Consider the following 27,981-nt stretch of genomic DNA (forward strand, 5'->3'; position numbering starts at 1 on the left):
ATTGACGCACCGAGATCTGTCTCGAAGGTTCCGGCCGCTCGCTTGTCTTTCCACAATGTTCCAGCCCATGCTGATAGCTGTTTGCGACGTTATCTAGATTCTTCTGTGCAGCCTTTAAATTGAGCGTTGCCGAGTGTGACGAGCATTCTTTGTTCGACGATCGACGAGCACGTTTGTTTCTTTCGCCGCCGCCGAGTTGCTTAGTTCTTTTGCGGGCGCAAGTCAGCCCAAATAAAGAGTTTCTTTAGTGCAATCATCGACCCCTTCATCTGTGTCGTCGACCGCGTCACCACTACGTGACAATATCATTAATGCTATTGTGACTGGTCATAGGGTTTGCTTGGCAGGAAATACTGAAGTGGGTTCCCATTACCTCATCCAGTGAATCACATTTTGTCAGAACTCTCTGCCGTGACCTGCCTATCTTGGGTGGCCCTACAAAGCAGAGCTCACGACTTCATCAAGTTTCGCGAGCCCCTCCGCCACGTCAAGGCAGTGATCCGTGAAAGGGGTATATCGTTTGGAAAGTGTTTATAAAAAGCAATTTTTTTGTCGGGGTATGAGCGCAGGATTCGGATTCAACGTGGCCCATGAATATGTTGGCATAGTTTGGCTCTGCACCAGTGGTTTGTAGGTAATACGAGTTGTTGAACTCGAATGAACTGTGTTTTAGAGCAAGATTAGCGAGTCATGCGATGGCGATTGGGCTAGGAATGTTTGGGGCTTCGTGTTTTTCATATGATGGGATCAGAGCTTGGATCCCGTCCTCGTGCGTAATGTTCGTGTTAAGGGACACCACGTCAAAGGTCACTAAAATGGCACCTTTGAGGAGAGTAAATTTATATATCTCTTTCAGGAAGTGATTAGTGTCGCGTATGTACGAAGCATATTTGGGAGGGACATGTCTGATGAGGAATCCATGTAGTTAGATACTGGTTTTGTGAGCGGGCCAAAGCCGGATACGAATTGGTCGCCTGGGTGATTTTCTTTGCGCACTTTCGGGAGCATGTAGACACAAGCTGGGGACGGATCTATTGCCTCCTTATTTACTCGCGGTGGTATTTCCACCATCTCTAAGTGCTGCTTTAGAGTTTGTGCAATAACACCGATGTTTGGGCCATTGGGTAATGGTCCATATTAAAACCCATTCGCATCACGTATAAAACAATCGACAGGAAGAAAACACATACGATAGGACGAACGCTGCACTTCCAACTAAAGTTTATATGAAAAAACCAAGCTTATAGTGATAGTAGCTCTGTACTTAAGCTTGGTTTTTTCATAATAAACTTTAGTTGGAAGTGCAGCATTCCTCCTGTCGTGTGTGTTTTCTTCCTGTCGTTGTTTTATTCGTGCTGCGAATGGGTTTTAATATGTTTTAATTTAGAGCTTGTGTTATAATTTTCTTGTGTTCGGCCATGGGATCTGACGAGAGTAATTTACTGAAATTTGAGTTGTAGAGCTGGCGATATCCCTCGTTAATGTACTCGTCTTTGTTTAAAATTACTATACCATCTCCTTTATCGGCAGGTTTGATGACGATGTACGTTCGCTGGTTAAGTGATACTAAGGGATTACGTCCTTTTTTTTTAATGTTAGAGTTTGCGGGTTTGTAGGTCTCTAATGAGCGAAAGATGTCCCGCTGTACAGCTTTAATGTGCAGGTCCAGATGCTTTTCTCTGCCAGATCTAGATGTCCACTGTTCCTGAGACCGTGGAAATGAGACAGAATTACTGCTAGATATTTAGAAAAATATTCCTGCATTCTTAGGTTTCGCGAAAAATTGTCTAGATGTTTAAGTAATTTGTATTCGTCATATCGTCCCATATTTGGGCAGAATTTCGATACGCGGGATTGGAGTGAGTTTTCTTCCTGGGTAAGTATGGCGTTCGAGAAGTTAATAATGTTCCGCTTAAAATGTGGCCACTCTGGGGTTTCGTTAGAATGGTTTAAGTGGGTTCTTGAATCCATTGCTTTAGTTTAGATTGGTTTATACAGTTTTCGGTTGTGGTGTGGCGCCATGCCCGAGCTTTTTACAAAAAGGGACGTTATCTCTGAAATTTTTTATGCTTCTTAGTCCGAATTTCTTTAGTTCTCCTGGAGTAAATCCTCAAGCTCGTTGGCCTCAGTTGTTGATAGCGTCATGTTGTGACGAACCCGCCCCTCCTCCCGATTCAGTGATGCGAACGTCTTCTCGCAGTGATCTATGATTATTTTCGAAATGTTAAGTGATGCATTGTGAAGTTATTGGCTCCAAGCCAATTTATGGGCATTTGAAAAGTTGTTCATTGACGGAGTTAAATCTACAGAAAGGCCTTTCGGTACCATATTTGATTGGAGATAAATATTAAGGGCTTTTATATGGAACTGGTACCTCATGCATGTGCCTATGCTTTTTCGTACATTTAAGAAATGCTTTAAGTGCGTGGCATTATCCGAGGAGGGAGCAGTAGGCGGTGAGCTCGGTGAGCCCGTCAATCCCGCTCAATCCACTAGGCTGAGGCACAGCGTCGCCTTTGTTTCGGTGTAGCGACGCTCTCTGGGCGGTCGTTTCCATTGTAAGGGGGATGCTGGTGTCCTACAGTGTCTCTTGAAGTTGGCGTGGTGACGTTATTTCCGATGTCCTGCAGGGTGGATGAAGCTTGCTGGGATCCAAATGTTACAGCTTAAACTGGACCCATCCGTGATCGAGGCCTCATCGACGTGGAAAACAGCAGACGTCGGTAGTAGGGACGGGTGGTTTGATGATGGGCAGGTCAGGTTATCGAGGGTGGGATCTCCTGTTATTGTTCTGGATGGTTTTGTGGCGGCTGGACGCACAGTGAAATTCGGTGATCTTGAAGTTGGCAGCAGAGCTTGGCGAGGGGGGGGGGGGGGTGGGGTAGCTGTCTTCGCGAGTGTGGTGTACTCTGAAACTCTTGGTGGTAGGTATGCAAGGTACGGCGGCATTTCAACCCAGATGTCCGTGCTTGTTTGATCAGGCGGTCTGCTTCCTCAATAGTCGGGAAATCTGATGTTGCGGGTGGACTGCCATATTCATTGTTTTGTCATGTGACCTTAAGACAGCTGACAGCTATTCGGGTGCTGTGCTCAATGACGGATTGGTGGGTCTCATCTGATGTTGGCAGGTTATTTTGCCATGGTGCCATGCAGTGCCGTTGAGCACTGAGGAGGAGGTTGAAGATATTCCGGGCAAGCACCGAAACACCTTCAAAACTTGGGTGCACTCCATAAGCAGCCAGAACTTTGTTGCTGCAAAGGCCTCCAGGGAATGGTAGAGGTAGGAAATGTTTTCGCTTTGAGAACACAAATCAATTAGACCGTTTTTTAACTTGATTAAACTTATCTGCTATTCACCAATTTCCGGAACCTTGTCGGCGGTTAGAACCCGCGGTATCACTAAAGTAGCATATACTGCCTCGATTTCAGGCCCTGCGGTGCGAAACAGCTTCAGCGCTTCCACGTAGTGGGTGATACATATATATATATATATATATATATATATATATATATATATAATATACAAATTTCAGTTCGCTGCAGCTGTATTACCACTTTCGTATGTGCGAACCTAGTAACGGCTTCTATACGTATCGCCACTACACTTTTATAACTCAATAAACATATTATAGCTGCTCCTACGCGACAGTAGGGTGGCTTGGGGGCCGGACTAGTGTGCCTAAGAATGCGTGATTGAATCGCGGCGGCACATGTCTCTTTTTGATGGATGTGAAAAGAAAGGGGCAGCGTTTGCTGTGCGATGTCAGTGTACACTAAACAAACTTCAGGTGGCTAAGGTTTCCGGAGCCCTCCACCGCCGCTTCTCTTACAGCCTGAGTCTCTTTGGCACGTTAATCTTTACAAAGCAAACCAAACCGCGACATTGCAGCCAGTGTTGCAGATGTCGAAGGCGCTCAAGTATAATTCAAGTAGCGAGTTGTCATCTTTTCCCATTAACCACAGAATTGGCCTTGCTCTCTTCTGTCTGCAACTGGTAGTCGGATTACGTCTACGAGCTCATTTGGCGAATTTGGACCCCAAGATCCCCCATGAATCTATAATAGACTGCTGTCGTATACAGGCGGCCTAAGATCTATCGACTGATATGCAAACAGAAAATGTAGTGACTTTCCTAGCAAGATGCGATGAGGTAATGTGGCTGTTTGGTTCCTTACACGGTATTTAAGCATTGATTAGAATCGAATGAAACACCTTTATTTTGCGCAGCTTGTTTCAAAATTTTATATCGCTTGGAAGGTTTAAAAAACCCTGGAATACATGAAAGCTTTCTAATCAATGCTGTGTGTATTTTCGATATTTTTTCATGCCAAACATTGTACGCTTGTTGAAAAACCCGCGTAATTTTGTTGTTGCTTTTTATTACGGTTTATTTTCCTGCATCATTATCATTCAGCGCTGGCGCTTGCCACCCAGTTTATGGACGGTAAGGCCCTCAACAGGTACAGAGCATCAGGCATTAGCTCGATTATCAAAAACAAGTATGTATGTAAGAATGGCAAAAATGAAAAACCAATATGCGCACACCTTTTTTAAGCAAAGCACGCCATGAGGTTCGTGCGCCTCACTACCTGCTCCATGGAGAAATTCTTCTCCAACAGCATTAGAAAATCGTGCTGTAGTTTTAGGCGAAGTTTGCTGCGATCAGGGGGTCCACCATTTTTGGCCACAACGGGACCTGTAAATGTGAGTGCACGGACAGCAGATGTGCAGTTCTTCAGGTTCAGCTGCAGCCAGGCATTTATCAATCATGCCAAAACACGCCTGAGTCGACATAGGTGCGTCTCAAAGTCGTGCGAAAAGATTACAATATCGTCTACATAGCACAGACGTTTTTGTACTTAAGGCCACGCACAACTATACATCATTCGCTTTGGAGTCGGCGGAGCTTTGCAAACGCCGAAAGGTATGACGGTTAACTGGTAAAGGCCGTAAGGGGTCACAAATGCGGTTTTGGCACGATCTTCAGATTTCGTAGGTACCTGAGAATAACAGGATCTCAAGTCCAGTTGCAGCGAGAGGTGCGGCGATCGACCCAAATCCCCACCAAATGTAAGGGGGTTTATTTGAAAAAAGGCTTGAAAACTGAAGCAGGGGAGATCACGAGAGCACCTGGCCGCGAGAACATAACGATGGCCATGTGGATGTATAGTGTTATGCTTTTTTTCTTTAAACTTGCAAAAAAAGAAACAATAGTAATATGAGATATATAAATGAGGTACAGACATATATAACACAGAGTCGCTTGCGGAGGTCGGGAAAACTGCATTGTGGTGCATTCTACTAGCATCTATCTTGAATCGTGACAATCGTAGCGGTGCACAATTTAGTGGACATGAATGTGTCGCTGTTACTGTTGTTGCCGCTAGTTTGTTTCGATGCAGTTTTCTCGAGCCCTCCCGTGTATTGTATGCCACTTTTGGCCACGACTGTACACAGTGATATACAGGAGGGAGCAGTGCACAGCACTTACGACTGCATATGCATGTGTGACCATCTACAAAAACAATTGGTTGATAAAGGCTATTTTACTCGCATCATGGCACCGCTTCTAAACATATATAGAAATAATGATATGGCAAATGAGAGCACCGGAACAGTGCTGGTATTATTTAGTTCCAACATCGAGCCTCCTAATGCCTCTCTCTATTCTTTCTCATATTCAGGGGACCAGAATATGACAGGAAGGATCCGGCTCAGCGTGGGCCGGCCGATAAACAAAGTCCTTTCAATATGGCGGTGCCTAGCGGGCTCCAGGCTGTGCACTGGACACGAGCATTGACAACGATAAGCATGCTCGATGCATTCATTTGAGTTGAGGGGAAGCTCCTGAATCGCCGACCGAGGTCGCAAGGTCTGCTGAGACACCACTTTGGCTCACAGCAGAGCTTTAAAACTAAAGCGAAAAGATCGGCCTTCCCACTCCGCGAAAGAAAAAATAACGTTGAACGGCACGTGCTCGGTGCATGCGCACATACGGCAAGGGCTGTTCGGTTCGAGAAGACTGCCACGCTCGTCATCTTTTTGTGGTGCTTCGCTGCGAGCCCGTGAATTTGCTACAGTATAGTGACTCCGGCCAATGAGATGACCGACCCCAGCAATCTACAGCCCCCAGGAGACTCTTCCGCCTGGCGTTACCTTGCGCTAACGGGATGTCGCAGCTATCCACCTCGGTCTGCCGACATTCAGGCTCAAGCATTCGCTGGATAACGGTAGCCAAGGCTTAAGAAATAAGACAATTCAGGTAGACCAGAGAAACGTTTGTGTACAGCGGCCAGCCATCTGACACACAACAGGAATTTTTTTATTTTACAAGTAGCGATATACTAATTAAGGTAATTTTTATAATTTAGTAAGTGTTTCCTTTAACCAGCAGATGCATTGACGTAAAGGTAGAAGAATATCAGCCTCGCGTGCAAGAGTACCGTGGTTCGAATCCCAGCGCCTCGCGATTTCCCATCGTATAGAAAAACGATAATCCCTGTGGCGATGGAATTGCGCATGGTTTGGGGTGGGATCCATCGGGTGTACACCTCCGGAAACGCACTTCCGCACCAGCAAAGGATTTCGCTACCCTAGTGCAGCATTCGGCCACAACTTGCTTTCAATACTATAACAAATCTGCGGCCTTCAGTACCCTGCGGCTGCGATGCAACTGACCACGGCGGTGGTATGACCTGCAACGCAGGAAAGGGTGCTAAGAATCTCTGTCTCCGGATAGGCCACCATTGGAAATTGACCCTGGCAACGTTCAACGCTAGCACCCTATCTAGTGAGGCTAGTCTAGCAGTACTGTTAAATGAATTAAAGGGCATGAAATGTAATATGCTAGGGCTCCCTTGCGAGGTTCGGAGGACAAATTAGGCACATAGCATACTATATAGGCGGACATGTAATGTGTTATCGAGGTTTACCTGAGAGAGAACTAGGAGTAATACTCCTTATCAATGTAGATATAGCTGGTAATATATAAGAATTCTATAGCATTATAGCGAGGCTCACAGACATCGTAATTAAGCTTATTAAGTTATATAAACTGAAGTTTGTACAGGTCTATGCATCTACATTTATCTACGTTGATCAGGCTGTCGAAATCTTCTATGAAGATATAGAATTGGCAATTCAAAAGTAATGACTCAGTATACTTTACTAATGGGTGACTTCAATTATAAGGTAGGGAAACAACATGCTAGAGACCAGGCACTTGATGACTATTGCATTGGTGGCAGAAATAGCAGGGCGCATTTACTAGTTGCGATTTCAGAGCGCAACAACTTAAGAAACATGAATACCTTCTTCAGCAAACGGAAGAACCGGAAGTGGACAAGGAAAAGCTCTAAAGGGGAGAATAAAATTGAAATTGACTTCATACTGTGCTCTATCTTCTTCATTATGCCAGATGTAGAGGCAATCTTAAAGGTGCAATGCAGTGAACACAGAACGGTAAGTCCCGACATTTGTCTACATCTGAAACGGGAACGGAAAAGATTAGCAGGAGAAAAGTCCTTCAACGAATTAGCAATGAGTAGGAGGGCAGAAGCATTCAGAATCTCACTACAGAATAGATGTTCTGCTTTAACCTAGGATGATTACCTTAGAGTAGAAGCAATGAATAATAATTTCAGAGATATCAATACTGAGTGCATGATATAAGTAGGTGGTAGGATTGTTAGAAAAGATACCGGTGAACTATCCAAGGAGACGAAAGATTTGATTAGGAACACTATCTGCAAGCTTCCAACCCAGCAGACAGGATAGAACTGGCAGAGATATCAAAAGTAATCAATTACCGTAAAGCGCCGACATAATTAATTAAAAAATTAAGAAAACTGAGCATGCTATAAAGCACGGGGGAAGCCTTAAAACTGTGAAGAATAAATTAGACATAGGCAAAAATCAGATCTATGCACAAGGGACAAGGCGGGCAATGTCATGACGAATATGGACAGGATAGTCAAAGTAGCCCAGGAGGTTTATACTCATGTACATAGTATAGCCGAAGCAATCAAAGCAATAATGAGATAGGTGATACTCAAAAACAGTTAAACGCTCAGCCAGTGATGAAGGAGGAGGGTAAAAAAAGGCTTAGATAATATGTAAAGGAATAAAGCAGCAAGAAATTGGATTCCAGGGGAAGAAACGCGTAGCAGGGGGCGGTTGAAAGTTATGTGGGCGGATGAGGTTAAAACATTCGCAGAGGTCAAGTGGATGAAACTAACACAGGACCAGGTAATTTAAAGAATATAGGAGGCATCTGCGCGCGGCAGTTGGCATAGTCCGGTTGAAGAAGAAGAAGAAGATGATGATGATGATGCGTTTACACAATAAATGCGATTGCAATGTTGGAGAGCGCCTTCTGAAACGCCCATTCCATTTACTTCCGGTGAAGAAAGCCTCAGCGTACTTTTTTCCAAGATCTAAAAAACACCCCCAAAAGGCAAGAAATATCACGTGTCTAGCGCATTCGCGCTACGATTGTGCTACTCTGAACCGTGGTTTGAGTGAACGCAGTCAGCTGCTACCATGTCCTGCAGCGGCAGGCCAATAAGTTTGAGATCGTTTCTTCGCCCGTTTCAGGCAGTCGGCACACGTGACGGTACAAGTTGCAGCGAGCTCACCGCGTTCGCTGCAACCATCGCCAACACATCAGCCTACCGCTGGAACTGGACTGTCCAGTCACTGCCGCTGCTAATTTTATTAACTCAAACTACGATTGAGAGCACCGCAATCAAGGCGCGCGAATGCGTTAGCGACGTGATGTTTTTTTTTGTTTTCGCGGGCTTTCATTCAAGCTTGGAATAAAGGTACCTGTAAGGTTTTCTTTATCAGAAATAAATCGACTGGGGTTTCACGAGGTGTTCTCCAACTTTGCATCACATTCATTACCTCAGCAACGCAACGATTACTAAATTAAAAAAAAATTGCCAATATAATGATTAGTCAACTGCAAAACAAAAATTGTCTGCGATGTGCCAGATCGCTGACAGATGTACATACATTGATTTTATGGGCCACTTCTAATGGTTTATTTTTTAACCCTTGGCTATGGTTAGCTTGGACATACTATATATGTATTACACCGGACCAATTATTTATCAATACTGCGTGACCACCACCTTCTAGGCGCTGCTGCTCCAGAAGACGCGAGAGATGAGACAGAACGCTGAGGAAATGGCATGCCTACAATTGCTGCTGTTGCAGTGAGCTTCGTCTTCTGATAAGTGACAAGCAGACCCTGCTAAAATCGGCTGCTAATCATCGCTGCTCCAAGATGCTGCCAGTACTTGTTTCTTTTATCCGCTCCATAAATGCAGTTAATATCTGTAAAGGTGCCACATTTGTAATAGCCTATAGCATACCCTATTTAACCTATATGCAGAGTGCATCATGAGGAAGGCCGGTCTGGACGAGTCTTCAGCTGGAGTGAAGATTGCTGGAAAACGTATCAACAACCTTAGATATGCGGATGATACCACTTTAATGGCAGAAAGTGAAGTGGAACTCAAGAGACTTCTGATGCGCGTACAAGAAGAGAGTGAGAAGTTTGGGCTTAAACTGAACATTAAAAAGACGAAGATCATGGCGTCTTGCCCTATCAAGTCCTGGAGCATCAATGGACAAGAAGTGGAAGCTGTGACAGATTTTCTGTTCTTGGGCGCCAAGATTACCTCGGAAGGAGACTGCAGCCATGAAATTAGGAGACGCCTGCTTCTGGGAAAGAGAGCAATTGTTAGCCTTGACCGCCTAGTAAAGAGCAGAGACATTAGTCTGCCAACCAAGATCCGTATAACCCGTGCTATGGTCTTTCCAGTTGTGATGTATGGATGCGAGAGTTGGACTGTGAAAAAGGCTGACCGCCGAAGAATTGACGCGTTTGAATTGTGGTGCTGGCGAAGACTCTTAAGAGTTCCTTGGACTGCCAGAAGATCAAATCAGTCGATATTGTCGACCATAAACCCTGACTGCTCATTGGAGGGTCAAATTCTAAAGTTAAAGCTCAGCTACCTTGGTCATCTGATGAGAAGAGAGGAGTCGCTGGAGAAAGATTTGATGTTGGGAAAGGTTGAGGGTCGACGGAGAAGGGGTAGGCAGCGAACGCGATGGTTAGATGGCATTCTCGAGGCATTGCAGATGAAGCTATGTGATGTTAAGAAGATAGTGAGAGACCGGAAAGCGTGGCGTGACATGGTCCATAGGGTCACGAAGAGTCGGACACGACTGAACGCCTGAACTGAACTGATAGCATACCCAATAACTTTTCGCCTTCGTTTCTTTCGGAACACACTATTGCCGCAGAGAGTAAGTATCTGCAGATTAATTTATTTCAAAAGAAACCTTCTCGAAACAGTACCCGTGAATGCAACCGAGGACAATAGTAGTATTTTAAACTTTACTAATTTGCACCAATCAAAGTAACAAACCCTCATCAGATAGGAGAAGCGCTTTCAGTACAGGGATATCAAATTTGATTCCAGGGCTTGTTTCCGACGGAGCAGAGCAGTCAGGCAGACGCTACTTGCTCAAGCAGCATGGTTGCCCACGCATGCTTATTCCCTCTCCCGATTTGCACTTTGCTTGAACTCGGCGCCGCTGCACAGGGCAGTCGACGCTCGCGCAGGACTGTTAAAGAATGTGCGAGTTGATTTTAGAAACATTTTACTCCAAAATATTTACCGACACTTAAGCATACTGCCGATCAAAAATTGATAAAAATTGGTAGTTCACGCTAGCATCAGCAGAAGGAATTCTGTAGGTTGCCTACCTTACGGGATGAATGGAGGACAAGTTTCCAAGCACATGCAGACAGCAACATTAGTTGAAAGCACATATTCCTACTTGAAACATTCCATTCGTGAAAATTTGAACTGTGGCTAATTGTAACTCTGAGTACATGGTCGAGTGTGGCAAGTTTTAGATCCAATACATTGGTCAGACCGATAATTCATTCCGAATTAGGCTTAGTAACCACTGCGTTCGCGCAAAACCCGTTCCGCTCCTTCCTCTGAGCACATTCACCAAAAATCATAAGTTCAGCAAGGTGAGCCCCGCCGGGGTGGCGCAGTGGTAAGACGCCCGACCACTGTGCCGGAGTTCCCGGGTTCGAACCCGACCTCGGCGGCTGCGTTTCGATGGAGGCGAAACGAAGTGGCGTCCGTGTGCTGTGCGATGTCAGCGCACGTTAAAGATCCCCAGGTGGTCGAAATTACTCCGTAGCCCTCCACTACGGCTCCCCTTTCTCTCTTTCCACTTTCACTCCCACCTTCCTCCCTTCCCTTACGGCGCGGTTCGGGTGTCCACAGAACAAGTGTGACAGTTACCGCGCCTTTCCCTTCCTGTGAACCAATTTAATTTAATTTAGCAAGGTGAGGGTTACACATCTACAGCGCGTTTTAACAACTCCCGTAAATGGCAACAAATGTAATCATGCTTAAATTTAGGATATAATACTCTGTAGGCTAGTATAAGTGAAAACCCCGGCACTCGGTCTGCACTGCAGAGGTCAGAAATTCAATCCCCGTCTTACAGCACGCGCGGCGCAAGCCCTTTCCTCTAACAAATGCCACTCTTTCCTCTAACAAAGCTACACTTCCTGGCACCGGCCCGTAGAAAGGAACGAGTGGCCGCAAAGAATACTAGCCTCCTCTCGCCCCCTCCAGCTTTCCCTCCACACACAGAAGGAAGCTTTGACAGCCACATTGTCGCTTGAGGTCATGGCCAACTCGTGTGCTAGCTTTCACTTTAAGCCGTTCTCCCACGCCTATCTTCTTTATTTCGGTTCTGTCTTCACCGCTAATCTTACCTGAACCACACTTCCCTATTTCGCGTTTCATTTGTCTTCATGTATTTTTTTTCCAACCACCTTTCCTTCGTTTCCTCCATTTCTTGCTTGTCTTTCCTTTCAAACCAATGTTATAATAAGTGTTTTATTGTAATTGTATTGTAAGGGTTACAAAAATGGCATTTTAGAACTCTGTGTTGTGAAGACCGCGAAGGTCTAGCCACTGTAGGGGTGCCCCTTAGCGTTCGCTCTCGAAACATGCAGAGAAATGATGCAGTGGTAAAATCTGCGCTACTAAAGGATCAGGCGTAGAACCACTTTGTTACCCTTTAATGAATACTTTTCTAGGCAAAATTTCAGCCCTAAGACACCATCGCCTTTAACAACAGCTACCGATGAAGAGATATGTATCGGACGCGCACTTTATGTCGACAGCATATATCCTTGCGTACAAAGTTACATACAAAATCCTCCGCTGACTAAGAGCGAAGCCCCTGTAATGTAAGAACTAGCCTTAGGCGAGCACAGAAACACGATAGCCTGAGCAATTTCCAGAGGCTTCGCGGATCTCTTCATGGGCGTCTCGGACATCAAAAACGCCTTGTGGGCGTCGCTCAGATCAGCAGTCATCGCTGTCTCCGTCCATCCAGCTCGCACGCAGTTGCATCGAATGCCATGCATTGCCGTTTCTTTAGCCGCTGACTTTGTGAGAGCCTCAACGCCAGCCTTGGAGGCAGCGTAAGCGCAACTGCCGGAACTGCAGAGCTTGGCCGACGTGCTGCTTACATTTACGATGGCGCCGCCTTCATCGGGCAGTTTTTCAGCGGCGCGGATCATTTCTCGACAGGCTGCACGCATTACCGCGAAGGCACCCTGAAAGGAAAGAAAAAAGAAATTAAAAAAGCTTTGCTGATTATAAGCTTCGCAGATTACGCAGAATAGTGTATGAAACAGACAACAAACTGCATACCCGCATAAAGAAGGGAACCATTAAGAGGTCCTCTCACTGCATGTAGTCATACCGAACAGTACTAGAAAGGAAATTTTATTTGCGCTCACTCAAAGAGAACAAAGATGTGTGCGGCAAACATTATGATATATGCGCTTCATCTCGCTTGCTTGTAAGAGAATGTCCTTTCATCTGCTGAATGCTTTTGTAGAGCCCTCCAAATTTATTTGCAACCCAGATGCCTGAAACAATGCCTGCAACAGCAAATCGAAGGACCACCGCACATGATGCACAAGTAATAATAATAAATAATAATTAGTTCACAGGAAGGGAAAGGCGCAGTATCGGTCCCACTTACTCTGTGGACACCTGAACCGCGCTGTAAGGAAAAAGCTGATGGTGGGAGTAAAGGTGCAAGGAGAGAAAGGGAAGCCGTAGTAGAGGGCTACGGCGTACGCTTGACCGTCTGCATGGTGATTTCTTTTTTGTTTGTTCTTGATTCTTGCAATTAGAAGAAGGAAGAAGTTCCTGCTCCGAATTCCCCGAGGTAACCACTGCAGGTAGTGATTGCTTGATTGAATGTCCTTTATTGAATGGGAAGGCTCATGGCCATGGATGGGGATAAGGGGGAGTAGACAGAATCTTCATTGTTTAGGTCGTCACTCGAATCACATTACTCTAACTAGGCCACTAAGCGAGCCATACTTGGCAAATATCATGTGTGTTAGCACCAGTTTCTAGAAGGCAACGGTAGTTCAGGCGGTAGGGTTCGATCTCGGAGCGTCCAGTAGTAAAAGCAGGGCAATCCCAGAGTAAATGAGATATGCCGCCGCAGGTTAGAGTCGTACAGTGGGGGCACGTAATCATTTTCTCCGTATACTGGCGCCAGCGGGCCAAAATACGTGGCGTGTAAGCCGCATGGGCGATGAGCTTATTCAAAAAGACATCTTGACTTCGGGTGAGATGGGTTTTTCTCGTAAAAGGTGGGTCTGGTGTGGCCACCTGCATGCGATGCTGACTGAGGCTACGAAGACTTGTCCGAGTATAGTGCATAAGGGCAAGAGAAGGGCTGAGTTGCCCGCCCAAGGTCGAATAAGGATGAAGCAAGGGGGGTGGGGAAGTAAATGTGGACATCCCACCTCCCAAGGCAGCCGCGGTGTGTGCCGCCGCATTGCCCCCTGATTCGTCCGAGTGACCTGGGGTCCAGTGAATAGCGACAGTTCTGGTCGCGAGTTGGTGGCGTTTAGGGAGGCGCTGTATGGCCGTAGCTGTTGCATCTTGTGAACCCGGAGTAGTGATTTCCTTGTAAGCTTCAAAGCAATCAGTAAGAGTACGTATTGAACCAGTGCCGGTGCAAAGCACGCCTGACAAGGCTCCCCAAATCAGGAGTTCGGCATGAAGAGGGGTACCTCGAGGTAGGTGGCAGGCATAAGCGTCTGAAAGGGAAGGGTTGTCATCGCATACCCAGGCCATAGATGCGAATTCGCTTGTAATCGATGCGTCGGTGTATATGTCAGTCGTATCAGGGATTCGCTCCTGCCGGTGATGGGCAGCGAGGAGCTCCCGGGGAGTGACAAAATCGTGACTTATAGGTCGGCGATGGAGGCGTGTGACTACTGGCATCTTTGTCGTTACGCTGTTCATCCCAGGCCAGCAGGCGACGCCCCTGGACAATGTTCTCTAGACGTATTCGATGACGCGTCTGTGACTCGGTAATGATGGTAGTGAGCGGTGGAAGAGCGGCCAAACGCTCAAGTTCGGCTATAGGAGTGTGTTTAGGTAGACCGGTAATAGTGCGTTGTGTTGCGCGATGAAGGCGTTCGACCTTGGCGAAGTCAGTCTTCGACAGTTGGAGGACGGGTGTACCTTAAAGGATTTTTCGACCGCCGCTGCTCGGGCCATCGCACGGCAGGAATGTTGCCGCGCACCACCGTGCCGGTTGGACAGGCTACGAAGAGCATGTAGCAGTGCTAGCCAAAGGCGTTGTAGCTGATGAACCCATTTCTGGGGACTGTTGCAGTTTGATATGGGCAGGCTAAGTGAAGGCGGTAAAATGCAAGAGCGGTCAAATATTTGCGCGCAGTATAGAGTCTGCAAAATTGGAACGCGAGCTTTTTAAACCATACTACTCTCTATCCACTTTCACTCCCACCTTCATCCCTTCCCTTACGGTGCGGTTCAGGTGTCCACAGAGCAAGTGTGACAGATACTGCGCCTTTCCCTTCCTATGAACCAACCAACCAACCAACCAACCAACCAACCAACCAATCATATCGAAAGCCCGTTCTACTTCTCCTGGTTAAAGACGCCGCTGCGGATTCAGTGAACTAAATATTCTTCATTAAATGTTTTATCTACAAGGAGACGTTATGATAAACCCAGATGACTTTCTGACAAGGGCTGTTGCTGAGTGAAACTAGAGACATGAATTACGCAATTTGTTGCAGCAAGGAACAGAATCTGAAGGCGCTTAGTGTGACACAGCAGCGTTGTCCTTGTACAACAGTGCCGTCCTAGATGTATATTAAAAAAAAGAAGCTTACTGCCCCAAAAATGCGAAGCCGAATCAGCAATGCAGTGTCTCTAAAAGAATTTCCGCTTGGCTAATTTATACCTTTCGGACGAAATATCTAACTTGAAAAATGTTGGATTCGGGAAAAGTAATAATCGGAATATAATATGATAGGTAACCTTTTTTTCGGCGTTTTGATAAAGAAAGGGCTAAGCCTGAGCCAGTGATCAATCATAAAATTGTACGAGTGTGAACATTGTCACGAAAACGCCTGTTGCCGAAATTTGTGCATGGGCGGAAGTGGAACCGTGCACGTCTAACTAATGCAGTCACGATAGGTTCTAATACATAGCAGCCCTAATTACACACACCTTTTAAATTTTATCTCTCTTGTTTCTTTACACCATGTTTTTGTGTTGCGTTCATTGTTAAGCTTTATTGTTATTCATTTTATTTATTGATTTTACTTTTAAATGTTTTTGTGCTTATTTAGACCATGTGACGCGCACTGGATGTGAGTAGCATCACCCCTGTATGCCAGCGTAGTTACCAAATTTGCTTCATTAAAAACTCCATTGAGGGTAAGCGGTCGTACTTCTCTCTCACACGTCCTTGTCGCGCTTCTGTCAATATGAATACAGCTTGTGGCTCCCAACTTAATGCTTAGCGTTCAGTAGAAAATCAGTATGGACAATGAACGCAAAAAAACGTAGTGTATACGTTGGACTTAGAAGACATGTTCAAAAGAACAGTAACATTTCTCTTATCGCCGGAAAGAATAGCGTGAGGCCTGATGCCAGTTCAGGAATGTTTGCAATAACGTCCTCCACTGCGCTTTCATGGAAAATTTCCTGAATACAGTATGACACGCTCTTTTCAGGCATCTGATTTCACCGTCTGCAATCCTCAATTTGATTTGTCTTTCTGAAATTGAATTTCCCTCGTTCTCTCCAATAAATATAAAGCGGACAATCTACCCTCTGAGCAACTTTCCAGGAGTCAATTGCAGGCATGGATTGAGAAGTAGGGACGCAGGGAACTTTCATAAATGGCTCATGAGTAGGATTGGCATAACGTGCCTTGAATATTGCTCATTTCATATAATGTACGTATTACGTAGAACAGATTGCCCGCGATTGAGTGAGCATTATTTTCAATGCACTTCCCAGACCCTTGCTGCATTATAATCACGTGTTCCTTGATGGCGTGGTTTGTCTCTTTCTCGAGCTTGAGATACTCACTGTCAAAGCTACACCCTCTTCCCCCGGACATATCTATCTAGGATCCGTTGCGGAATAAAAATAGTGGCGTTTTGCGCACAGCCGACAATGCAATCGAATGAGTTATAAATTCTTACACATGCCTTCAGGAGAATTAAAAGAGTTCATTTTGGTTTGTGGAGTTTAACGCCCCAAGGTGGCTCAGGCTATAAGAGATGCCGTAGTGGAGGACTATGGAAATTTTGATCACCTGGGGTTCTTTAACGTGCCCTTATATCGCACAACACACGGGCGCCTTGCTTTTCGCCTCCATCGAAAAGCGGCCTCCGAGGCCGACATGCGATCCCGCATTCTTGTGAGCAGTGGTCGAGCGGCACCCAGGTGGGGAAAATTATAATCAGCAGCATATTTTCCCTCCAACCATGCCATCCATACATGTGCTTTGAGGCTCGAAACGTCGGCTATAAAGTTGTGAATCAAATATTCTTTATTCCTTGCCCAGTGTGAAATAAAGCCTGCCTACACATCTGAACCAACGTGATGACTTCGTTAGAAAAAAAGTTCGCTTAGAATGCAGGACATCTTTTGAACGTTTACACTCGTAATAAACGCTTGCGCCTTGTGTTTGGCGTTCGGCGTATGGCTTTTTTCTCCTCCGACTATTATTATTGCTGAACACGTCCCTGCGCTTTCTGCCACATCTCAATTTGGCCACACGGTTCGAGGTTTAAGATCATATGGGCGCGTATGTTCCATACTTCACAAGCCTCAATAATGCTACAGGTTGCGCAGTAAGTCCAGGCTGTCATCCAGGTCATTCTTAAAATATGGTCTAGTGTATATTTGCAGGCAAGAGACGTTCCTCTTTATTGCTCAACTGCACAGTATAATAATCCACTCTATATTGGTAATCTGATTGGGGTACAGCACTTTGGCATCGCTTTCACTTGAAGCTGTTGATCCAGCCTGCGCCGGCGTAGGAAATGCGAGCCGTCGTAAACATTTATTGAGAAAAATAAACGTGTAAGCCAAGGGCTGTCGGTGAGTCGTGACGAAGGCTAGCACCCCTAGTCGTGTAGGTTATGCGTGTTGACCAGACGTAGTTTAGAAACACAGGTTTAAACGCTGCCTTCCGGCATGCATTTCAATGTGTCGAGATCAATCTATAATGCCAAAGTGATTTCACAAATACAAATTTTCGAAGTGCATTTCCCATCGTCCCCAGCGTCAGACGAGCAATCCGCAACTGTGTGAAAACCCGTACTCTAGTTTTTTTTTCCCAGATGTGTTATAACCCGCATTCCTGAATAGGTTTTGGCTTGAGTGGCTGTGAACCTTCCTTCGGTTTCGGTTCAGCAGTTGCGGCAAATCGGTAGTGTTTATTTCCGCATTTAAAGAAATATAACAATTTTAAGAGGCATCGAAAGCAATTTAACCAGGTCGCTTTCCTCAACTACTCATCCACAGTCGCACCTGCATCCAGCTCTACCTTTGCTCACACATAAATATTCCAGGCGACATAAAATGCGTCGAGTTCAGGCCAGCAGGCAACAGGTAGGTACTGCTCACAATATACCCCCCTCAACAAGGTACACTGGAGTCTTAACAGGTACTTCGATGAATGTGGTGGCTCCGCGCGGCGGTCTGTCACGTAGCTCTTCCACCAACTAAGCAAGCCCCATGAGCGGAGCAAAATTACACGAAGCATTAGAGGTCGTATTATTTATGTCCTCTTCGAGTGTCCGTTGAAAATGTCACCCCCCCCTCCCCCTTCTCCGCGAAACATGGCATCGCGACAATGCACAAAGCAATAATCTAATTTTCTGGCCGCTGACATAGGCTATAGCCCCCAGCATTGCACAACGGTCCTTTCTGCACGAAGCCACGTTTTGACTGACAAAGCTGACGTGAGAAGTTTCAAAAAGGTAGTCTTTGTGGGCGATTTATTATATATTTTATTTTGCGCCCTTTGTATACACTGTTGTCCAGAAGGAAGAGGGAAGGTTACCGATAAATTGTAGATGAAATAACGTCTGAATGAGAACATTTGTCATCTGCCTTCCGGATAAATTCGGTAGTGGGCTACTTCATGGGAAAATCTGCAGATATTTTTGCGGCGATTTGAATGTCGTCGCCTGCATTGTTTTTGTCTCCACACGCACTATTGCACTAAAGCCGTTTATTAGACATTCTTATATCTAATTATAGTCTGTTGAATCCGCTAATTTCATAGCTAAACTTCATAGGATGGGACAAACAAAGCAGAACGCAGCTGAACGAATGCAAACATTTACTTCTAATGGCGCTTAGCAACGCTCAACAGCCGCCAACAATTTTTCTTTTTTTGCTGGATTATAAAAACCATGTTTCTTACACACTTTGCTCGGTTGTCGTTAAGTGGAGGGTACTGCATAAAAGTTGAGGGCATTGCGCAAATCCCACAACGCATGTAATCTACGAAATCATACGCTGTTCTAAAGATCCATTTAGCTACTGAAGCACCCAGGCAGCACAAAGCATTGGGCCAATGTTGTAAGTGCGACGGCAAACAGTGGCCCTACATTGGGACAGCCTAACCAGCATGCTCCCAACGTAGGATATGCCAGTCAACACAATGTCCAACAATGGCCCAGGCTAGCCAGTGCTCTCCCAGTGTTGGCGCTGCCAGTAGCCGACACTGGCTAGCTTGGGCCAAGATGTACAGTGAGTCCCCGATATTGGCACTGCCGTACGTACATAATGTCTATATTGGACCGATATTGCCGTTGTTCCTCCAATAATGGTCGCACCGGGTTCTAAAACTGGCTATAATGGGCCAAGCTGTCCTGCGTTGCTCCGTCATTGGGTTTTCCGTTTTTTAAAACTGGCTACAATGGACCAAGTTGTCCTGTGTTCTTCCGGCATTGGACGTTCCGGTTTTTAAACATGGTTACAGTGGACAATGTTATCCTCTGTTCTTCCAGTATTGGATGTTCAGTTTTTTAAAGATGGCTACAATGGACCAAGTTGTCCTGTGTTCCGCGGCATTTAATTCCGACAACATTTCAGCCGATCGTTCGGACCTCACAGAGTACCACGTACGGGACGACAATTACTATAACGCATTCAAGCACGTACCGCTGCAAATGTCTGGATTCGTCTCTTCGTTGCGCTCATATGCGGCGCACCTTTGGGGGTCAGCTATATGTGTTTACGGTTTGAGCCTATTGGCACGCATGCAGATTTCGTCGCAGGCGCATACGTTTGTCGCACAATTATATCTAATGATAGCACGACCGTGCGACCACATATGTATACCCCAGACCGGCTAGCACTCACGACCCAATATGCCTGTATTGGACGCCGATTACATCCCAGCATCTACTTAACCTATAGTACAAGTCCAGTTGTCAGTGAGAACGCGCATAAAAACGAAATCATGTCCATGTGACATTAAATTAGTGATTAGAAGGTAGCTTTTTCATTGGCGAGGAGGAAAACGTTGCCTGAAGTTGAAGGAACAAATGACCATTTTCTCAGCGATGTTTTTGTTCTAGTGGTTTTGTATTATCCATAAGGAACTACGCGCAGCATCGTCTGTTTACCTGGAGAATGTACCGAATACGATGTGTGTACTTTCTAGACGGAATCACTGGAAAATGAAAAGCCGGAAGACTCGCGAGGTTATCATTTTAGTTTTGGGCATTCACACGGTGGTAAAAAAAATGACAGCATGAAGGCCCCGGTACATTTATATGGCGCACAACATATATATGGCCAATAAACAAAACAAGTTTTTTTCCGCCTATTAGTTTAGAGTTTGACCATTCGAACCGCGCTAGGCGGTGGCAAAGGAATAAAAAAAACTGTGCAGGAATGAAAATAATGTGCGCTGTCGAGTCATTCGAAAAAACGAATGCCGCCTAGAAACACTGTATTAATGAGGCAGTTTTCCATGCCCTTTCCAATTCTTTCATTCTACTAAAATGATTTGGAATACGTTGCTTGCTCATTGAACGTTGTCGTCTTTTTGTGCAATCCGCGTTAAGGTGAAGGTGATTGCGAAAACGTCTGTGTGTTGCCTGATGCCACAGCGCATCAGGACCTCGACGTGCACAAAATTGATTCCGAATCATTCATTGCTGTGTCTGTCACCGTCGATTTGCGAAGTCGAGACAAAACATGAGCGAAGAAATATTGTTACAGCTGGAGAATGATGAGGACGAAGTGGCGCGCTCGTTTGTGGAAGATTAAGGAAAAGAAGTGCGTCGAATGGGCGGCCCTCGTAGCCTAGCTCCTTGGCTGTTCCTCAATGTATATATCTTTAATCCTCTTTTGTAAATATATTTCTCCCTGTTACAAAATTATATGCCAAAATTTAAAAACCTTGAACAATTCACAAATTCCGTAGAATGTTCAGAACATCGCGGTGCGCTATAATTGGACAAAGGCTTTATCGAAGTGGCCATAATTACTTGCGCAACAAAATTATGCAAGGTGTTTTAATGGTTTTGAAAGCTGAGGTAGTGTAGAATAGGTGGAAAAGTTTAAACAATGTGAAAACTGTTTTTGTTTCCCTAAAAATTTTCAATGTTCGCTGTTTTCTGTAAATTAGCGCGATCGTATCTCTGTATCCAAATGTCATAAAAATATGAGCTTTAGCTATTTGCGAATAATTATGCTGAGAACATATTGTGGAATTATTGCTGCTCTACCATGAACCTTTTCTGAAATAAAGGCCTGCAAATTAGGAAAATTTTCGTTTCCTGGGCCGATGTTGAGAATTTTTATAAAAACATCTACTCATACCCGAAAAGCGAACATTCACTGAATACAAATAAAAACATGTATATATTTAGTCGGATAATTTTCAGCTAGCTAACTTGAGCATAAGGTGTATAATCTATAACCAAAGTTGGCCAGAATAGAAGAGAAGCTCGGAACTCCGCCTCTTTGACATTATTAATCAGTCATCACGCAACAATATATAATATTTTGAAGTAAATATAAAAGGTCGAACGACCATCCTTTGTTCGATCATAGGTGGCGAAAGGGAGGGGACGCGCGCATTTGTCGATGCACCAACTGTACATATTTACGCAAGAATGTGGATGGTAGATGGGGAGGCTTTCTATATTTTTAAAAATGTTATGTCCGTGGTTGGCTTGAAGAAGCAATGCGTTTGCAAACACACAAAACAAAACTATTTATTAGAACTCGACTCGAGCGGTGCGCGCTGGCGGCCGCTCATCGGCACGGTCCGAAGTCACGGCTGGCCGGTGCAAGCAGAAGAGGGCGGAATGGAATGTTGAGAGGGTCGTTGGTCCTTCGTTCCCACGCGCAGCCCTTGCGAACACAACACCGCGGCGGGAATCGCCCACTAGTTGAGCGGTTCGTTGTTCCCCCTCGCCTACGCGTCTACGTGCAAGACACAACAGACAGCATCCCCAGCTGCACTGCTGTGCGGCCTCCTCCCGAAACGTTCATTTCAAAGCTTGTTGGAGACGCTACAAGACTTGTGACAGCTTCTTAAACCTTTCTTTAATTTCTTCCCTCATTAATTTTCTTTTTCATTGTGCTGTGCATAATTTTCTCTTGCGCCTATACATGTCCATGTGCTCCGGTTTGTGCTTGCTACATATCAGTGAATAGCTGAGCTGTGAAATGTTGCCGGAGTACAGATTACAGCAACGGCGGGATACCATCGGCATTATCGGACTCGGTGAACGCCGCCATCTTAGACCGTAAGTATATATCTTTGCAGCATGCCATTGCTTCATAATTGGTTCTATATAATCTCCTACCAGTCCCAAATGTTCTCTTTCCGTATTCTCCTCGAAACAACTGCGCGAAGCATGACTTCAAGAACTAAGCGAATTTTCGTCCGGGTTACATGCAAGCAAGTGCGTGGACTATTTTGCTGGCTGCGATATGAATAGCATTTGCGCCGAAAATAGAGGAGCCGTGCGTAACAGGTGTGTATGCAACCAACACGTGACAGAACACTGCAGGCAGCCATTTGCGCAGTTTTTTGACTGTGCAGCGCGCCGCAATCAATTAGTAACCAGATACTATGCGCCAGGCTTTGTACATATATTTTGGACAGCCTCTCTTCTGCGGGCAGGAAGCCATGTTCACACAGTTTTTGGATTTTGTTAAGAATTAAGGGCAGTTTTTTGTTTTCAGATGTACAGACGAAGTTTTGAAAGCTGTTCGTGCCGTCTGTGCAAGCGAATTTTACAGCGGGGCGGACATTATGTGCGTGATGCCGCTTGATGATTAGGCTATAATTAAGTCATAATGAACCTCCACTTTTATAATGGTTAATATCATATTGAGGAAGTGAAAGCCGTGAACAGCGCAAGTGAGTTCCTTTTCAAAATTTTCTTAATTGACGCCCTCCTTCTGAGCACGCGCCTTCAGGTGAGGGTGTTATCAGAAAGCGGCGACAATAGGAGAGCGATTTCGCAGACGCGCTTCGAAGGCGGGGGAAAATAACAATACAAGCAAAAAGGCACATAAGCCGTGTGTGCACTGCGTCCCTGTCACTGCAAAGTAAACAACGTGCACGCGGGACACATTGTACAAAACATTGACGGCCGGTATGAGGCAACCATATTCCGAAATATATTGCTCGCGAAGCGCTCGATCACGGCGCGCACTTTCAGGCGAAATGGGACAGGCCGTCAGGTCCGCCTGTTCGGTAATTACAGCTCTCTGTACCTCACGTACCGTACCGTATGCATGAAGTGCACGTCATAGCCATCGAGCAAAAATGTTGAAACCGAAGCAGCGATCCACGTATTCTAATTCTATAGACCTCCTTCACTCCGGCTACGTCACGAAAATGCGGTGGCGCTGTCGTCGTTAGTGATTTTCGCGTGGTAGGCAAAAACACGCTTCAGTCGCTTTGCCTACCGTGATTGTGCGATGGCTTGCTGCTGCCGGGGAATGCAGAGCACCATGCCGACTAATCGCGTCGCTATAAAATGTGTTGAAAGACACACAAGAGGAAGTTTAGTAAGCTTGCATATGTTTCTTGCCGACAATGGTCGCCGTAAACAGTGGTGGGCCGCCGCGGTGAAGCGCCAAGGCTGGATACCGACGCCTGCTCATCGAATATGCGGCAAATACTTCGTCACGGCTAAGCTGAAACTTATTCACCTTTACGCCAGAGCGGTCTACCGGATCAAAGGTCGCGAATATCTCGAGTTTGGCCTTTTTACGACGCGTGATGGGATCTTGGTACTGTTTTAGTGCTGGTGCGGGCGCGGGTGCGCAGGTAACATATGTACACGAGGCAGTCATATATATGTTGTAATGCGTAGGCCTGTTTCTTTGTTGGGGCATGCGTAGATGTTTTACCTTTGTAAACTGTTCCTCAAGCTCGTTTTTTCGCTGTGTATGTAAGTGCAGTGAGCTGCTACGCAAGTGATCTGTGCACTCCTCGATCCGTGATGTACCATATATTGCATGGCTAAACTTCGCCGCGTTCACGCCAAATTATTTTATTCTACTTCCTGATGAAGATTGCCACTTCAAGTTGACAGCTACTGATTTGGATTGGAGCTGCATTTTATTTGTATTCACAGCGGCTGATTGTGAATGCGAGTTGTGGGGTTTATCCTACATTGAAACGCGGTCACAGTGGCCGAGACCGAACTGGGCCGCCCTAACTACGGAATCACGGGTGAAGCTAAAAACGGCACCAGAAAAGAGTTCCTCAGAAGATACAGCCCCGAAAAAAAGGTCCCTGAAATAAATAGCCCCGGAATAATCGTCCAGAAAGGTCCTATCAGGAAGCGGCCCCTAGGAAAAAATGTCACCGAAGAAATTGGCTGAAAATCTGCCCGGAACTCACTTCGCGAAAAATTGAACATCTTATTGTATGCCCTTTTTTTTTTTTTAGAATAGATGTAACTATTGTTTGGGCACTATGCCCTCTGCTTGTTTTACAGGTTTACAGACACTGGAGAAGGCTTGGCGAGAAAGCACTGCAGAAAAAAAAAAAAAAAAAAAAAACGAACCCCACCACTATAACATCCAGCGGGTGCATAGTTCCCAGTTTCCAAACTGGGAAATATCGCTCTTTAATATAGGTCTAATCACCCGGCTAATATAACACATTCGAGAGACGTGTTTGCCCTCGACAGCACAAATTTCGGCGCCATAACGTTATTTTATTTTTTTTTTCTTTCCGAACACACGGCATCAGTCCCGTGTTTTGCAAATTTCAAGCGGACGGGTAGAAAGAAGCACTGTAGCATACATTATGACGGCTAGACACAAGGAAACTCAGTCTACGTTTTTAGAAAACAGTACAGAACGTAAAAAAAAAACAAAAAAAAAACAAAACGGCGGGGTTCAAAATATACATAATGTTCGCTAAAACCATAAACACAATGTAAGATAAAAACAGTGAAAATTGATTACAATGAGCGTAATTCATCGCTGATAAGCCAAGCACCAGGCAAGGGGAAAGCTCGACTTTGCAGTACGTTTTATTGCATCTCTTTGGAGAGGTTTTATCCGGGGCCATTTTTTCCTGGGACGTTTTTACCGGAACCCACGGAACCACAGTGGCCGCTGCAGCTCGTAATTGTAATGCAAGCTAACAGCGCGACTACCCGTGATAAAATTGCTACCTTTAGCGACGACAGCCGCCCACGAACAAAGCAAATATAACAGATGCGCAGCGTTGTGATCTCAACCAATAACACAATGATACGCAAACCGTGCGGTGTCAAGGCTACCGTTGCCACGCTGACCTAAATCATCTTAACCATACAGCCGCTCGACGCTAGCGAGGTGCTTCGTGCTTACCAAGAACGCTCATTTGCCGCTCGGTGTGAAGAATCATCCGATTATGCTATGATGTTTCGAGCGGACTATTCGTACGCGGTTTGCGCGCGCTATTTTGAGCGAGAAAAATCGCCGTCAGCTCACTCGACTCAAAGTAGTTGTAAGCATCCGAAGCTTTGTAATTCTCGATGCGTTCCATGCATAATTTTCTGGAAGAAAACAGAAAATAGATGCCAACGTCGCTCATTTTCCCCGGCTGGCAGCAACGCCTCTCTTGTGCGCCTTGAACCCAATCCCCATCTGTACGGCGTGTGGGTCCGTACGCTGCACGCCGTGTACGTAGAGTTTTTAAGTGTATCGCTTCTGTTCTCACCGCTGAGGCTCACGAAATACTAGCACATGGTCACTTCGTCTGCCTAGAAGGCGCCTGCGAATCACAATAACACGGCCTTGACAAGCTCGGCCACAGCATAGAGAAAGAGATGCCCCGGCCGCGGTCGTGCTTTTTGCCTACCGTGGGATCGCTGACGAGAGCAGCGCCACCTCGATCGTCTTGTTTGTTTGCAAACATGAAGGAGGTCTATAGGAAATCATTTGGGAGTAGAAAAGAGCAACTTAATATGATGTGCATGGTTCTTTAATGAACGATATGTATAAATGGACGGTTGAATGTAATGGAGTGTTCGGCTAGAATTGTTTACGTCCGTGACCGCAATAAATATTACTCATAATGCTCTTAGCTTTAAGCTCTGGCATTGATAAGCGTATCTAAAGAACCGACTGGCAGTGACAGGTTGTTTACAGCTGTTGATCAAAAGGTAGGCCATCATGCTATTATTGCAGGCATATTTGCTTCTTTTTGTACCTCTGTTTACTAAAACTTAATTTTGTTCCCCATTCCTAGGGACGCTGCACCTCTTACAATACTCACTGTTCAGTCGCTTTTATTCAAGGTACAAAAAGGAGGAAGTGCGCATGCACTCATAGGATAGCCTGTCTTTCCGTTAACAGCTGCAAATAACACGCCACTGCTCCTCGGTACCTTGGATGAAGTTTTCAATGGGGTTACCTGAGATGCCTAGCAATTGCTGTAATATCTATACCAATCACTGCAGTGAAAAAGAAAGGTAACACTGCATCGCTTTAACTGCTGCATGCACCTATAAACGTGCCTTAATTTATTGCCTATTCTTATAGACGCAGGACCTCTTGCTATAGGCTTTGTTCAGCAAGCAACCTTCTTTCATTGCTTCAATTTCTATCTCTCCACCACTTTCTTGTTGCTCTGGGTGTGATCATTTGATTTCATTGTTCAAATCATATTGTTTTTATCATGTGTGAATGATTTAGCCGGCACATACATGCTTTCATTTTTTTAGATGCGCATCAGGAGCGTTTTCTACGTAGAAATGGATCGATTGAGTTGTATCACTGGTGCGAAAATCGACAACCCCCAGAAGATATGTGTCCTGTGGTTGGAAAGGCAATAAAGAAGAAGAAAATCAGCGGAAAAGCCTGCCTAAAAAAGGTAGCACTGCATCACTGTAACTGCTGCATGCACCTTTAAATATGCCTTATTTTTATTGCCTATTCTTATAGACGCTGGACCTCTTGCTATTGGCTTTTTGCAGAAAGCAACCGCCTTTCATTACTTCAATTCCTATCTCTCCACCACTTTTTTGTTACTTCGAGTGTGATCCTTTGATTTTTTGTTCAAATCATATTATGAAATCGGCGGTGAATGATTTCGCCTACAGATACATGCTTTCATTTTTTTTAGGTGCGCTTTCAGAGTGTTTTCTACGTATAAATGGATCGATTAAGTTGTATCACTGGTGCGAAAACCAACAGTTCGGTACCCCAGAAGATTTGTGTCCTGTGGGTGGCAGGGGTATAAAGAAGAGGATAATCAGTGGAAAAGCCTGCCTAAAAACTTACAAAGATGGCGCAAAAGCGAAATGCTGATCAGGGTTAGAGTCTGATTACTTCTGTTATCCCATTTCACTTGCTAGGTGATGTGACATATATGAAGCACCTTAGTATAATTTGTGGTATACTCACTGAAAATTGTGTAGACATTAACATTTTTCTCGTTAATTTATTTTGAGTGACGCACGAATTGGAATAAAACGAAGTCATCCACACATCTAATGCCCATAGACATTAGATGCGTGGATAAGCTCATTGTGTTCCTATGCGAGCATGCAATAGTTTGTCGAATATATTAATATGTTAAAAGTTGATTTTTTTACTGTTAATCGGAGTAATACATATGCTCCATATCATAGCATTATTCGCCTGTAGTTTGTATCTGCTCTTTCCTAAATTGTATTCTACAAAGTATACGTGTGTCATCTCGTACATCTATTTAACTAGCGAACAATTTGCAATCGAATCCCTTTTGTGATGTTGTTTCAGCTACAAATAATGTATGACAGTTGTGACAATATAGGTAGCTTTAGGTGTAACATATAGCGCGAAAATCTTTAATATATGCGATGATATTTTTATTCACCGCATTGCCTAAACCAGCCTGTTTGAAGAGACGAAATGAAAACAAATATGGATGTCTTCGGACAGGAACAGTAATCGTGGTGCCATGACCATTTTTTTTTAATTAAATTTTCATATGTCGTGGGCTAATGTCTCGACACAAAGGAATGACCCTTAGGTTTGCCAGATGCGGCGTAGTATTCTCGAAAAAAAAAAACGCCTATCACTA

General features: G+C 45.0%; 1 protein-coding gene across 1 annotated transcript in view; it reads right to left on the reverse strand.

Annotated features, from left to right (window-relative positions):
• Window positions 1–11,853: 11,853 nt before the first annotated feature.
• The window catches only part of LOC146170768 (carbonyl reductase family member 4-like), a 33,807-nt gene continuing 17,679 nt past the window's right edge, over window positions 11,854–27,981 (reverse strand). Inside the window, exon 3 of the mRNA XM_084586792.1 lies at window positions 11,854–12,670. Within this exon, the coding sequence (XP_084442918.1) occupies window positions 12,254–12,670 (417 nt within the window). The 3' untranslated portion in view covers window positions 11,854–12,253. The remainder of the gene's footprint in view (window positions 12,671–27,981) is intronic.

This window comes from Amblyomma maculatum, unplaced genomic scaffold, assembly GCF_055883805.1.
Source record: "Amblyomma maculatum isolate TAMU_Amacu unplaced genomic scaffold, ASM5588380v1 scaffold_51, whole genome shotgun sequence".
Classification (NCBI taxonomy): domain Eukaryota; kingdom Metazoa; phylum Arthropoda; class Arachnida; order Ixodida; family Ixodidae; genus Amblyomma; species Amblyomma maculatum.